This window comes from Emydura macquarii, unplaced genomic scaffold, assembly GCF_026122565.2.
Source record: "Emydura macquarii macquarii isolate MOO-44397 ecotype Brisbane River unplaced genomic scaffold, CSIRO-AGI_Emac_v2 contig_2924, whole genome shotgun sequence".
Lineage (NCBI taxonomy): Eukaryota > Metazoa > Chordata > Testudines > Chelidae > Emydura > Emydura macquarii.
This window is the reverse complement of record NW_027133061.1, coordinates 1,674,225-1,689,882: the sequence shown is the minus strand read 5'-3', so window position 1 is coordinate 1,689,882 and position 15,658 is coordinate 1,674,225. Positions and strand designations below refer to the sequence as shown.

Genomic DNA, 15,658 nt, shown 5'->3' with positions numbered 1-15,658 from the left:
ATATCCTAACACAGTGGTTCTTAACCTTTCCAAACTACTGTACCCCTGAAGCCTGAGTCCCACCCCCACGGGGCTGAGGCATGTAACTTAGTTTCATGGCGCCCCTGTGGCTCCAGGCAATTGCCTTTCTTGCCACCTCCAATACCAGATCTGAACTTGCGGACCCCTCTAAACCCCCAGGTTAAGAAACACTGTCCTAACACTTGATGAAGGCGGAATAGCATCCTTGTCCTTACTGGAGAAAGGATAGGCAGTGAGGGTCAGAGGTCGCTAACTTGCTTAGGGTAACACAGCAAGTATGGGGAAGTTGGGAATCGCTCTCAGGTGTGTCAGCTGCTCTTCTAGCCACTAGTTTATTATTACTTCATTATTTGTATTAGTGCAGTGCCTAGGACATCTAGACCTGAACCAGGGTGGTAGGTGCTGTACGAGCAGAGAACAAAAAACAGTGCCTGCCCCATGGAGCAATCTAAGTGTAAGAGAAGAGAGAACAGATGGGTAGATGTACAGACAGACGGGAGTACAAGGAAACAGTGAGACTGTACTGGTCAGTGGGATGAGCATGCTGTTTTCCAAGAGATCGTTCTGCCAATCAGTAAATTGCTGTTGTGAGTGTGTGTGGATGAACTAGGGAATTTTGAAGCACCTTTTCCTTCTCACGCCAATGGTGACTCCTGGTGAAAATACCCATATGGGTTTCTCAACAGAAGGGCTCCATTTAGTATTTAATGCATGGAATCTTTGCTTTTTTCTTTGTTGTTTCAGACGACTTGTCCGACTCTGAAGAGAGTATCTCCAGTAACAAATCCTGTAGAAACGAGAGATCCCTCCAGGAGAAACTAGAGATCATAACCAATGAGGGCCTGCTTCCGACTGTCAAGGTGTTCCTGGACTGGTTGAGAACCAACACTGACCTCATCATCATGTGTGCCCAGGTGTGGGGGTTTTGTTTAAATGTACACTGTTAATGTCAGTGTCTCTTATAATCACCTTAGCTGGCATTTATTGTGTCAAGCTTCCTGTAGTTTCAGGTGGATACTTTGTTTGTCACTTCCTGGCATAAATTATTGTTGTGATATTAATGTGTATTGTTAAACAGAGCCCACGTTCCACCCTAGATGTAAAAGCATCCCAGTGACTGGCATAGTGATCTCTGTGCATGGTTTGCAAATCAGTGTGTTAAGTTTGTAAAGCACTTTGGGATCTCTTGGGATGACATGTATTATTCATCATGAAATTACTTCCTCTCACTGTTATAATTATTTTATTGTTAGCATCTACCCTACCAATAGGTTTTGGTGATGGGGGAACAGGGAATTCAGGTTATTAAATAGCCCTGGTCTAGAAGCTATGAGAATGAAACACATCCACAGCTAGATAGGGATCATCTGTCATGATTGATGTTGAGTCTTCTTTTTGTTTCAAAAACTTGCCAAAAAATGAGGGTGGCTGTAGAGGCAACGGTTGGATGGCCTGTTGGCTAGACCAGGAGACTGAGCGCCCAGAGATTCAGTTCTTGACTCTGCTAGTCTCTTGCTGTGTCTTTGAACAAGTCATCCTTGCCTCTCTTCCTTGGTTCCCCATCTGTCAAATTAAGCTAATCTCTACCTCAGAGGATGTTGAGGCTTAATTATTTGCAAAGTGCTTTGAAGTCTCTGGAAGGTGCTATAAAAGTGCAAAACGTCCTCATAATTATTTGCATCTACCTTGACTTGAAGATTTGCATGACTTGATATATTTTGCAACCTTTTGTTTTCTTCAGAGCTCCCAGAGTCTATGGAACAGACTGTCTGTGCTTCTGAACCTACTGCCTTCTGCTGGAGAGCTGCAGGAGCCAGGTACTGTGGGAACCCATTCCTGGTCATCCTCCTCCTGCCCGCCAAATAAACGGCAATTTTCCCTGCACAGATTCAACTTATTTTTCAAACCTAGTTATCAGTGGTTCTTATAGCCCATTGTATCCTGCAGGGTGAGAGTAGCTAATGCCACTTGATTTACAAGGATGAAGGAATGTGAGTAAGGCCTTGTCTAGATTAGCCTCTGTTGTGTTTAATCATGGTTCAAATTAGTTTACACACACACACACACACACACACACACACACACACACGGTTTGGTTAGCTAGTGTGGATGGAGTCAAACTGTACTAAAGTGGTTATAACACACACTGACTGGCCAAAACCTTAATGGAAACTGGTAGCATGCCTTAAAAATTCCCACATGACCAAAATGCTTGGGCTCTGAAGGACATAAAGCACATCATGAGACTTCATATCTCAGCTGTCCTAGTGTCATTGATGGTCAGTCACCTCTTGCTGTTTTCCACCCCAACAATCCAGGGCTGGCTTTTGGTAACGAGATCAAGGAGTTGCTGATTGGCTGTGAGCTCCCAGACCTGAGCACCAGCTTGCTGCTTCCAGAAGACGTGGCGCTCCGTAACCTGCCCCCTCTGAAAAATGCACACAAGAGGTTTAACTATGAGCAGGACAGACCCCTACTCTCGGCGGTGGAGGAGGTGAGGATAGGCGAGCCATGGATTCTTGGTACCGGCTAAATTTGCCTTGATAGAAATTTTCCCATATCTTGGCAACCCAGGATGAGGGTGTAGTTTTACTGTTAGAGAGAGTGTGCCCCAAACTGGAATACATTTGTGAACATTGCTGCTAGCTCCATCCTCCAGGCAATATCCAGAAACTTCCCTTCCCCCTCAAAGCAACACGGAGCTGCTACCTATTGGCCTCTTTGCTATGCTTAACCGCTCATCCTCCCTGTCTGGATAAATCAGTTGATATTTACAGCCCATCTGGGATGAACCTTGAACAGTCAGCAGACTACCTCCTATAGCCCTGTGTCCATGAGGACAACTGGCAGTTGCAGAAGAACTGGCATTGTGCCATGCTCATGCACAGAATGGCTTTATCTGTCAGCCCAGCTGCAGAGCAAAACGGGCTAAGATCATCATCACTGCGTAGGGAAAGATGAGACATTTAGGGAAAGAGGCAGGAGAGTAGTGGTCCATCTAATTTTGCTACAGCGATCTCTGAACTACCTAATGGCTTAGAGCGCATTAACATTTGTCCACCTTTGCTAACTGATTTTTAAGGGATTGTTATGGCCTTTGATCTGGGAGCTCCATTTTTAAATACTAAGATTCCAGGCTGACGACGCCTTGGGATGAATTCCTGGATGTCTCCTCATGCTTTTGGCGCTCTGGGGGGAAACTCTGAAACAAGGTACAACAATCCAAAGCCAAATACCGTCCCTCCTTTTACAAAAGGTCACTTAGCTGCCTTGTTGGTTATGTCACTGAGAGTTAGACGGTGCCCCTCTTCAAAGAGACTGGCCAGCACAGGTGGTTCTGAAAAGCCAGGTGTCATTGTTCTCTGCTGTGTTCTGGTGCTTGAAAACCCAGATTGCAAATATTTCAAAGCACTCTGGCTGACTTTCCTGCACCCCTCACCCTGTTTATTTTCTCCAAAGGATTATCATGTCCTGCACCTTCAGGAACATTCACAGAATTTTTCACTTTGTATATATATATTTTTAAGTCATTTCCACCTTTTTAAAAAAGATTCCAGCTTCTCAGCTAACGCAGGCTGCTGCCCAGCTGGGCACATTACATCTCAAGTCAAACTGTCTCCTTCCTTGCAGTCGGTGATTCGTATTTGCTGCATCCGGAGCTTTGGCCACTTCATCACCCACTTGCAAGGCAGCATCCTGCAGTTTAATTCAGAGGTTGGGATCTTCATTAGCATCGCTCAGTCCGAGCAGGACAACTTGTTGCATCAGGCCCAGGCCCAGTTCCGCATGGTGAGTTAGAAGAGTCTTAAGGGGAGTAATGCTCTGCTCTGTGAGGTGCTGGCACCCAGGTACAATTTCAGGCATAGGAAACCAACCCTTCTAGTTAGCCAGGATATCAGTCATATCAGACGCTGAAAGCACAGCTTAGTAGCCAGAGCTCTGTGATACTAATTTCCTTTGTGGTGGTGCTTTCAGCAAAACAGCTCATCCAGCACATGTTGCCATTGGCTTCTCGGCCTGGCATTTTATTTCTTAACAAGCTCAGTAATGGCTCATAATTGACACACTTTCGGTGCCTAGTGAGAGGAGGGGTTGGCTACGTTCCTGTTGGGAAAGCTGCTTGCAAGGAACAAAGTGCGTCTAGGGATAAAAGTCGGTCACTGTCGAGTCGTGCTGTTTCATAAGAGGATAATCTGCCCCACCAAGTTCTGAATGAAAAGTCACAAATAATCTGGCATGCTAATGAATGTGCCACAAGCATTATTAGCCAGTTTAAAGCAGGGAATTGGCTCGTTATTATATAGTCTTTGTGCCTGTGAAACTCCACCCCAGATTGGCAGCCCTGGAGGACCAAAGTTTGCGGTACAGAACAGGCACAGCCGAGGAATTGGCAGAACCAAGCTATTTTACTTACTGCCCCACCAAAATTTGCCTCTGCCCTCCCCTGGAGAGCAATGGAAACCCATTCCTCATCTCACATCAGGCGAGACAGCCGACAAGCTATGCCAATCATGGTGGTGACTTTTGTGCTGTGGAGGCGAACAATTGCTCTCCTATTACTAGTCCCTGGAGCTATTTATTTCCCCTTTTCTCAGTACACACTAATGACTAACCCACACTTTTCCTGCTAATTTTATTTTTAACTTTATTTTTGTAATTAGGCTGCGGAGGAAGCTCGTCGGAACAGGTTAATGAGAGACATGGCTCAGCTCCGACTGCAGGTATGAAATCCAAGCTCTGAACTAAAAACTAGGGTCTGTTAACTTAGAGGTAAATGTCCAGGCCCATGAACGAATCTGGTCTGTAAATCTTCTATTTGGTACACTTATGGAAAAATCATTTTCTGGGACATAGTTATTCATATCTCATTCTTAAAAAAACCCCAAAAAACAGGTCAGACCCTGTATTTTGACCTAATGTAATAAAGACTGTAGAGATCTGCCTCTTAAAACAATACTGTCTGATTGAGGCAATGTGCTTAGAGTGGGAGTACTAACAGTCAGGACTCCTGGTCCTATTCCCAGCTTTGCTACTGACTTGCTCTGTGACCTTAGCCAAAATCACTGATTCCATCACAGTTTACCCCTCTGGAAATGGGTATCCACATTTCAAGGACCCTTGTAAGACATCAGTAAGTGGTTCGAGATATTTAGATGAAAGGCAGTCTGTAAACACAAAGTATTATCATTACCATTAAATGCTCCTGTCAGTACAGATTTGGGGACCTCCATTAAGGTATACCAGATGTGTAGTGTACATGGTGTATATTCTCTCTGTAAAGGACAGGGAGATTCTTTGAACAGCTTCTTTTTGTCAGGTAAGAAGGGAATAAAAGGTCTCGCTCATGGAAATATTCATAGGTGTATGGAATTTGTGTGTACTCCACATTAATGGAGTTACAGGAAAAAATGGTCCGTCTACTCAGGCACTAAAGATGTCTCGGTACAGACAAGATCAAACACTTAATCATGCTGATTCTTGCTCAGATGCAGAGGGTTCAACTTACAGCCTGATTTGAGGCTGAGAGGGAATTTATCCCCCGCCTTGGCAGAGCTTTCACCTTCCGTCAGGATCAGGTGGGCTCATGCCACGTGATTGGGGAAGTGGAGGGGCTGGGCTGCACATGGCAGGAGGACCCTCACCCTTTTCAGTCTTTCTGTTTCCACGTGAATTCCTAATCTGGTATTGCTCTTCTCCTGTTTCAGCTGGAGGTTTCGCAGTTGGAGGGGAGTCTGCAACAGCCCAAAGCTCAGTCTGCCATGTCTCCGTATCTTGTCCCAGACACCCAAGCTCTCTGCCAGCATCTCAACGTCATCAGGCAGTTAGCTATCAGCGGGAGGTTCATCATCATCATCCCTCGAACAGGTACAGCTAGACACCTGTTTGCTCCATTGCTTGTGTGTTGTTGAAGGGGTGCAAGTCCAAAGGCTTTCAGGAGCGCTGCGCTCCCTTTGAGGACACTCTAGATCCCAGAACTGAGGCGCTCTGTTGAAAACGGGGTCTACGTTTCTTGAGTAGCTCGACAGCCTCCAGTAGGACAGAGGGAACCCCCGTTTCTGGATTGCCCCCGCAAAACTTGTCTGGTGTTCTTGTATGAATGCACAAGGAGGTTAGTGACTCTTCGAAAGCTTAGCCAAAGAGGCCCTCTGTGTCGCAGAGCTTTGACGAATGGCTGGCTTAGCTGACATGATGGGGGAATCTGTTCAGTCTTAAAACAACCACGTTACCTCGAGTTCAGCCCACGTTGCTATGTGCCTTGCCTGATTGCCGATGGCTGTTTTAGTGACTTGTGTGAAATGAGGTGGAGGTCTCAGTCCAGTTCTTAGTGGGCAAATTCCCGTTCCCTTAATGTTTGTGAAGGGCTTTGAGGATGAAAATTGCTATAAATGCTACATATTTCCCCACTCCCAGCGTTGTGCATCGCTGTTGTAATACCCTGTGCACTTAGAACAACCTCTTCTTGTCTGCCTACGCCTCCTCTCCTCTTTCAGATCCCCTCCTTAAACGCTATTTCTTCTGTAAATCCGTCTTGTATTGGTTTCCTCCCCTGTACCAGAAAATCTATCCCATGTTGGTTTTCCTATAGATTGCAAGCTCATTGAGGCAGAGGGACTCTCTGTTTTGCATAATTCCCATGTATATTCACAGCACTTTATTAATAAAGTGTCCACTTCTCAAACCACTGGCCACAGCTGGCATTAATTGGCACCCTTCTTTGCCTTCTCAGCAGAGATCAAAGACTGAACGTTTCATGGAAACTGATCTTCCTGTTTACCCCTAGAAGCTGACCTCGAGCAATGTTGGGACATTATAGGGGAACTTACCCTGCCCTGTTCTTTGGATAGAGGATCCCATTCCCAAGGGCTGTGAATTCACTGCTTGTTCCCAGCATTAATTAGATTTGTTTTATTAAAAAAAAAAGAAAAAAGCCCCTTGCTTCAGGAGCAGCAGCTGAAAACCAGTTTGCATATGTCCTTGTTTGACCATTTTATTTGCAGCTCATGCTGGATTCTCACATAGTTCATTAGCTCATAATTGGAGAAAGATCCGGTTCAGCAGCTGATTGGGTTGTGTTTAGTGGCAGCGTAAATTACTGCCATGAGCCAGAGGCAATTCCACAGCTCCTAGGGGTCACGCCACATGTGGGATTAACTTGTAAAAGGCACCAACAAACTAACGTTCTTACTTCCATTTTTTATTAGTGATTGATGGTCTAGACTTCCTGAAAAAGGAGAACGCAGGTGCCCGCGACAGCATCCGATATTTAGAGGCAGAATTTAAAAAGGGAAACAGGTAATACTCTTTCCCCCCTTTGTTTTAAAATAAATGTTTCTGGCTTTTATGTAGAAAAAGTCCTTCAAAGAAATAGTGTTTGTACAGCTTGAACACAGAATAAAAACAGAGTGGGAAATGGGCACAGTTAAATATACATCGGGGTTATACACGGAAGGCACTGGCAACAGACAACATGATGATTTAATGCAGCTCATAGATGGATCCCAAAACACTCTAATGTTTGACAATCTCTGTATACCTTTAGGAATCACTTTACTTAGTAATGAAATGCAGCCACTTCTGGTGTGCGATATTGCAGCTGCTTATTGATGCATAGCATTTTAGGATGGGAATTGGAGAATGGTTTTTTCAGTAGAATTGCAGAAGACTATTAAGCATGTGGAATATAATCAAATTCCCTTGAGAATGAAGTGGCTGAGCTGCTAACAGAATATAGAAACTTTCATTAAAATCAGATTTTAGACCAGAGATCTAATATTTGTCACTGTCCGGTCCTATCTTTAAAAAAGGCACTTAAGGGGGCTGTTGAATGAAGAAAAACTGCGTGTTATAATCTATTTGAACTTTAGAAAGACTTTGACAGAGTTTCTCACAAGAGGCTACTAAGGAAACTAAGGAGTCATGAGGTGAGAGGTAAATTGGCTGAGAAGCAGAAAACAAAGACTAGGAATAAATGGTCAACTTTTAACATGCAGAAGGTTAAAGGTGTCACGACCCAGAAATGTGTGTAAGGGCTGGTGGTGCTTTACATGCCAATGATCTGGTGAAGGGCAAACAGTGAAGTATCTACCTTTGAAGGAACATCAAATTATTGAGGTTAGTTGAGACTAGAGAAAGTTGTGAGAAACTTCAGCTGGGACCGAAGCAAGCTAGCTGAGTGGGCAATACCTGTCCGTGGTACACATCCAGCCATCCCGAGGAAACCAGCATACTAAGAATTCTACAACTTCCTTGGCTTTCAAATATTAACATTTGCCCTTTTAGTAACCTGCACGTGGACTCAGTAAATCTCCTCTTCCTCAGGTACATTCGTTGCCAGAAAGATGTTGGGAAAAGCTTTGAGAGGCATAAACTGAAGAGACAGGATTTAGATGCCTGGTAAGGTTACACCTTAGCACAACCTCTGGAGTTGTCTTGCTTTCTCATTACCTGTGTGCAAAGAGGATTTTGTGAGTAAGTGCCATCACTGGGACTAGTTGGGTTGCTAGATTTGATCCTATTCTTCAGGTTGATATAAAACCTGCAAAACAAAGGGTTGTGAGGTCCAGTGTCTTATCCACTGGAGGTTGTTTTGGAGGTTTTTTAGCAATCTGAAGAATAGGATCTAATCTAGCAACCCGTACTCATGCAGCTAGTCCCAGTGGGACTCAGGACTTGGGGGTCTTTTTCCAGCTGTGCCACTAGCCTGCTGTGTCATGATGGGCAAGTCACTTCCCTTATCTGTGCCTCAGTTTCCCCTCCTGCCCATTGTCTGTCTTGTCTAGTTAGTGTAAGCCATTTGGGGCTGCCACTTTCTCTCACTGTAGGTGTGCATGATGGAGATATGATCTCAGTTGGGGCCTCTAGGTCAGTGGTCCCCAAACCATGGAACGCGCACCTCTGGGGGGCACGGAGGAACATTCAGGGGGTAGGGCCCAGCTGCTGCTCCCCTCGACCCCCCAGCTGCAGGTCTGCCTTCCTTCCCTCTCTGGATGCAGGCCAGCTCCGCCTCTTGCCCCAACTCCTCCCACATCCCGGTTCCACCCCCAGCTCTGCCTTCAGCCCAAGCGCCTCTGTGCAGGAAGCCTTGGCTGTGCAGTATTTGGGTGGAGGGAGAACAACACGGACAGATTCCGTTACTGGTAGCGAGGGGCACGACAGGAGAAGTTTGGGCACCACTGCTCTGGGTGCTTCTTTAATACAAATAACGGGGCAGAGAAACTGTGCACTGTTGTGAAGATGACACTTGCCCTGCTGCTGTCTGTACTTGCACATCTCCGGATAAGTGAAATCCACGTCTGTTTGCACAGACACACATAGTGATTTGATTTTTTACATCAATGTGACAGGAACCTCTATAAAATATTGGACAGCTGCAAACAGCTGACCGTGTCCCAAGGCAGCGGAGAGGATGACACCACAGGGATGGTTACCATCATAACTGGCTTACAGCCGGATGATCCAAGCAAATTCTCTGCGCCCATGCAGGTCAGTGTCTCGGAATAAGGTAACTGGGTTACAACAACTGGCAAAATGCTTCCTGACCCCAGGTAAGGAAAAATACTCACTTCATCATTAGCACCCTTACAGCAAGTGTATTTGCTGCCTGGGCTAGTAAGTGTACTTTATTTCACAAGCCTGGGTTATAAATCTTGGCCCTTTATTCTCATTTGCACTAAGGTTCCTTTATGCTATGTTAGTAGTGCAAAGGGGTCTTTAGAATGGGTATAACGGTTACTTGCACCATTTTATATCAGAGCAGCGTAAAGGGGCCCTAGGGTGAATAATTGTAGTTGATGGAAGGACTCCCATTCACTTCAGTGAGCGATAGATCAGGCCCATACCATGGTGATGGGTGGCCATATAAGTGCCTAGATAAATCGGGTCATCCAGTGTGCTGTCTTGGCAGTGCAGGCAAAATAACCGGAGTGTGCGATTGTTTTGTTTTTTTTTGTCTCCAGTCAGCTATCCAGGCAGCGGCCAGTGCCAGTGTAGAAATAAAAAACGTTCTGGAGTTCTACAAGCAGTGGAAGGAGATGGGCTGACGTTCAGAAGGGTATCGGGTTGGTGTACCTTTCTCTCCCCCTCTCAGAACGCGCAGTGTCTGAACGAAGGAAACAAAACACAGGCGAGACTTAAGACACGAAGAAGCAGCAGCAGCAGCAACAATGACCAAAACAAATCCAGTTCCGGCACGCACACAAAGCACCCACAACCCGCACCCTGAACAGACAACTGTACATCTCCAACAGCGCCAGCTGCTCTGAGAAGAGAGACATCTCAGTGAGGCTAAGAAGAGATCTGCCCTTCTCCCAGTCAGCAGGGGTGGGCGAGAGACGGGCAGTCGTTCATCCCCCCCAAAGCCTGCTCGGTCGTCCACAATCGGCAGGCAGCTCCTAGTATGTACTTTATTTAAACAAGCCAAAACCACTGCAGTGGGAGTGGAACAACAAAAGAGGCTAGCATCCGGGGTTGGGGACAAAGATCCAAAGAGTGCTCTTCGTTGGGAATCTGGTGATAGAAAAATGAACATCTTTTTAATTAATTTTTTCCATCTTCTTTCTTTTAATTCTTAGTATATATATTAAAACAAAAAAAAAAAGTGGAGTTCCTTTGGGGTTCTGGGTCCTCTTCAAACGTTAAAGAATTAAAGAGAAAAAGGAAACGATGAGGCTATTTAAAAAAAAAAAATGGCAAAAAAGCATAAAGTTTTAGGAACAAATATATTTATTCCTCTCCTTTCCATGCTGGGGGGAGTGCAAAGTGACTATTGCCTGTAGAGAGAAGCACCAGCCAGAAGCTTTCCCTATCCCGCTAGGGGTTTGGTGTACCTTCCTTGCTTTTGTACTTGTTGTGTGTTTTGTGAGCCGGCATAGGTCTGCCTTGGGCTGCTTGAGAGAATAGGAGGAAAGGATTCTTTTCTCTTAAATGACCCCCACTGCCAGCGTTAGGCCTTTCTCAGGGGAGGGTAAATGTAAATGGAATCCAAGCTAGTTACTGGGAGTCGTCATGGAGCTGCATTGGATGCTTAGACAGTGGCGAGGGTCGTTGATTTGCCTTGAGCCTGCTGAGACTCAAGAGACAAATCGGACCTGAAAACATGGCCAAAGGGCCCCGAATTCCTCTTCCTTATTTTGCAATGGGGTGTTGAGGGGCAAAGGATTTTCATAAGTTATCAACTCTCTCTTCAGTTGCTGCTGAACACAGCTTCTTCTGTGTAAAGCAAGAGAGGTTTGCAGAGCTTATGTAGTCTCACCGTCTCTAGGAGCAGGACGGGGAAATGCAGTGGTCACTGAAGTCAGTGTCAGCCAGAACCGGCCTATGGACTGTTCTATGCCTTTCGATCATACAGCAACACCCAGAAAGGATGAGAAAACAAGAGCTGTGCAGATGCAGGAATTAGCTCCCTCTGTTTCCTGCGAGGCAATTTACAAACCTCCACGCTGCACCATCTCTGGGCTTCTTCCATCTGTGTTTTGGTGAGTCTGGTACCTGTAAATGAAAAGCACGTTGCTACAAAGATCACTAAGCGGCGGATACAAGTTAAACCATCTCCTTGCAGATGATCTGTGTCGTGCTTTAAGAGCAGATGTCCCCATCCACTCAAACCCACTGCAACTATGCAACTAATGAGTTTGACCCCCTGGTCTTGGTCAGGCTGTTTAAATTTGACCTGACAAGAAGCTGCTATAACTGGTTATAAATAGTGTACTGTGAATGGACCATTTAAAAAATTACCATCACCAATCCCTGCAGATTTTCCAGCATAATACATTGTACCAGGATTGCAAAATGGTCCATTTGTGGTTCAGACCAGTATGAATCCCACAGGATTCATCCACCTGGCGGTTTTGGTCATTTTGCAGCCAGCAGCCCTGTTGCTCAGATGAAAGGCCTTGGAAAGTCAGTGTGCTTTAAAGGTGATTTTATTTCTCTAGACAGCAGAAGAGAGTGCTAGGGGGGTCAGTGTTACTAACAGATTTTCTCTTTATGGCTTCACTTGAATTTGTGCTTTACCAGGCCATGCCAAGAAGACAGCATAAGCAAAAAGGCAGTCTGGGGACTTTCACCCCATCCTGATGGGATCCTGTGTTTACAAAGAGATTTCAGCCATGGCCTCTCCCCAGGTGGGGGTTAGTGCCTGGCATTTGTCCTTTCCCACACGCACACCGCTGTTTTCTTTTATTAGATCTGTGTCTGTTTAGCTCATGGTTTTATTTAACGGAGATGCCAAAAGTAAAAGAATCCACCCTGTGTGTGATGCCTCCGGGAGACCCTCCCACCTGAGCTGGACAAGCCAGAGCAGTGTAGCCTTGAAGGTGAACCGATTCCCCCTCTGCAGTTCTGTCCCTCTTTTGACATGGTGCTGGCCAGTGCACTAAATTACACTCCCTGCTGACTCATAAGTCTAGATCATCTTGAATTCTATCTGGTGGATCAGACTTCTTTCTGGTACGTGGGTGTCCCACCCATCTCCTCTTGGTTGGACGCAAACTGGAAGGTCCTGCGAACCCACAGCAATGAGAGAGTTGTAGCGTAAGCAAGATCTGCACTAAACGAAGCTTTGTCATGGCTGATCATGTCTCTAGTCCTAGGAAATATTTATTTTTTTTCTCCCTTCCGGGTGTCTAGTCTGAGACATGCTCTTTTGGTTTTGTAAAGAAATGGGAATTGTCTATTGCAATTAACGTCCAATGCCTTGGGTGGGAGCTGTTCAGATGTAGAGTATTCCAATGGCCACGGATAAGGTTGAGAGGGCGGGCGGGAAAGCAGTGCAAATGAAGGAGAAACTGAAAACTGGTCCCTCGCAAACAGATCACATTGGCATTGCAGTTCGTTATGCCTTCCCTGTCAACAGTGCAACCCAAAATTTGGACTAGAATCCCAGAGCTAAGCTTTGTGACTAAGGGGTCATGTAGAAAGTGGAGATGGAGAGCAGCTACCCAGCACTGCACAAACGTGACCATTAAGTGGTGATGATGATAGGGAAGAGACGTAGCCTTGGCACAGAAGAGACGCCCAAGCTGATGCCACAGCTGCCCGTCTTTTGAAATGAAATGACCCCTGCAGCAGGCACTTGATCTGAGCTGTTTTGACAGTTGGATTGGGGCTTGCTAGACGTTTTTAAATTTCTTTTTTTTTAAGGTGTTTTTTAACCTCAAATTTATTTTGTAACAATAAACGTTGAGCTAAAAAGAGATCCCTCTTCATGTGTCCGGAAAGAGAAATCAAGGCTTTTTTTTTTTTTTTTTTTTTTTTTTGGGGGGAGACTGTGCCGTATAAACATCCTTGTCTTGATGCACTGCGTTTCTAAAGGGTAACTTTGGTATTATCACAAGACGCAGTAATTAAAGAGGACAGGAAAGGCCCTTGGCTATTCTCCATCATGAGGAGTGTTGCTAGCTACTTTGCAAAGTAGACCAACATGCCACCTTTTTGCTGTCTACACACACGTCTTCCACCTTCTTTCTGCTGAGGTAGGAAGCTTAAGGCCGGGGTGGTCGCAATCTTTTATCCTCCAAAAACGTGTGTCCATGCAGCCATGATTAAATGCAAGCAACACATGGTATCCTTGCTGGATTTAATCTAAACTGGCAAAGGGATGAAAAATAGTATCCCAGTCTGGGGAAGAGCACAGCCATAAAGCAAGGCACCAAGGAAGATGGCAGATTGTTTCCTCTTATAAAACATTTTCTAATGTCGGGCTTTAATTGGAGGCACTGCTTGATTTATTTTCAAGGTCGGTGCAGGGGAGGACGTTTTTAAGGCCCCATCCTGCAACTCACAATGGGCCAAAATTCCCGACTAGTGCAAGTTGGCACAGATCTGTCAAAAATACGCAATCATGATTAAATGCACAATTGGAGCTCCGGTGACTTCGACCCTAGCGGGGGACTTCGTCCAGGAATTTCAAATCCCAGCCTAGAATTCCAAAGGAAGTGGCCCCTGTTAGTAACCTGCAATGGAAGTTGCTGATGCCAAGCATTTCTCTGAGGATAGATGACTAAATGTCCCGGGCAGGGCTGAGAGTTGATGCATCATGGCCCACAGCACGGCCTGTGGCTTCCTAACACTGGTTTGGGTTTTACGGGAGTCTACCACAGCGTTTAATAACGCCACCCTGAGATGTAGCTGCAAACTGACCTTCCAAACTATCCTAGTGCAACATTCAGGCCTGCAAAGCCGCTCTTCCTCTGCTAATGCAAGTGGGGCTATCTCAGTAGCTACCAAAAGCTGCTTAGACCAGTTCCAAACTAGCCCCTGGGGAGAAATGTTAGCTCGAGTCATAACACCTGCTATGCTGGGTTTTTTTTTTTTTTTTTAAAGTGCTTTATGGGTTAAAACATTGATTTAATTTAGTTGTTTTGTATGTTTCTGGGCTTTGTTTTTCGTTTTTCTCCACTGAGATGGGTTCCCAGAAGCTTCAGCATGACAATCTCCGTCACTGAGACTGTCCGTTTCTGGTGGCTAACGGCGTCGCTGATTTCTCAGGCGAGCGGCATGTTTCTTTTGCCAGCAGCAGTCTATACGTGTAGCTATGGATGAAAAAATGTGTTTGGTGTGTGCTGGACACTGTGCTGTGTGGGTAGGGCTGTGCCAAACAACACTTCCTTTATTCTGTTCCCCCCGCTGTGGTCACGCGATTGTTTGGATGCTATTTGAAATGACGCAGATTTTCATTCTTGACATCTAGTAACGTAGCTGTTTAAAGGGGAGGAGATACCAGCTGGTGATGAAATTAGAGGTCTGCCAGGAGGAGAAGGGGCATTGCCATGGGGCTTTCCCATACCCCAATCCTTCCTCCTCTTCTGCAAACCTTAAAATCAAAGTTGAGAGGACTACTGCTGGGTTGCGGCCAAAGGAGGCCAGCACTCGCCCTCCATCCATTTTATAGCACCGAGACCCCTTAGCCTGTGGATTCACAGTTGAAAGGGTCTTAGCCAGGGAGGAGTGGCCACGCTATGGATTTACAGTCCAGACGAGGTCTGTCTGAGAGCAGCAGCCCCCCCCGCGGGTCAGTTGACTGATAATATAAGGAGGATGTGGGGCACGGGTAGCACAAGGCCTTTGACCTCTGATTTCATGGCATGCGTCTGACCGTGGTTGGAACTCATTGACTGGCTTAATAAAGTGCAAGATGTTTGTACCTCCTGATCGCTCTGTTCATTATTCCCCCCTCCCCCTTTACTGTGTTTGATCCGTTGAATCTGTCCCTGGCACACCATACAGCACCTGCCTTGTATGTCTGTGTGTACCCCTCTGAACTGGACATTTCCCTAACCACTTTAAAACGTCCTTTTCCTGCTGACTTCACAGAGGCAGATGGGAGTTGGTGGCACAAGTTCTGCCTGGCCAGGAAATTGCCTTTCATTAGATTGGCTCCTTGCATGTCATGAGTCATTTTGCTGTCTCCTGTGAGACCGAGTGGGCATCCCTTTCTCCTGAGCCTGCTGTCGTTGTATTAGCTGGTGAATTTGATGCTTGTGAAAGTTACCAGATAGGCAGCCCTGGCACTCAAGTCCTTGAGCTGCAGAACATGCAGCAGCTTGACAAGCATGTGCTGCCGCCCCGACCCAATGTGGTTCCCCTTAAGCAAGAGGAAAGCGCCTTCTCCGAAGCCCATTAAGTCCTTGCCCCGTCT

General features: G+C 45.9%; 1 protein-coding gene across 1 annotated transcript in view; it reads left to right on the top strand.

Moving 5' to 3' along the window:
- Positions 1 to 15,171, top strand: part of SMG5 (SMG5 nonsense mediated mRNA decay factor) — a 45,065-nt gene extending 29,894 nt beyond the window's left edge. The window contains exons 13-22 of the mRNA XM_067569406.1: positions 766 to 935; positions 1,763 to 1,838; positions 2,340 to 2,515; positions 3,652 to 3,810; positions 4,683 to 4,742; positions 5,727 to 5,886; positions 7,224 to 7,314; positions 8,341 to 8,415; positions 9,366 to 9,504; positions 9,978 to 15,171. Of these exons, the coding sequence (XP_067425507.1) occupies positions 766 to 935; positions 1,763 to 1,838; positions 2,340 to 2,515; positions 3,652 to 3,810; positions 4,683 to 4,742; positions 5,727 to 5,886; positions 7,224 to 7,314; positions 8,341 to 8,415; positions 9,366 to 9,504; positions 9,978 to 10,061 (1,190 nt within the window). The 3' untranslated portion in view covers positions 10,062 to 15,171. The remainder of the gene's footprint in view (positions 1 to 765; positions 936 to 1,762; positions 1,839 to 2,339; positions 2,516 to 3,651; positions 3,811 to 4,682; positions 4,743 to 5,726; positions 5,887 to 7,223; positions 7,315 to 8,340; positions 8,416 to 9,365; positions 9,505 to 9,977) is intronic.
- The last annotated feature ends 487 nt before the right edge of the window (positions 15,172 to 15,658 follow it).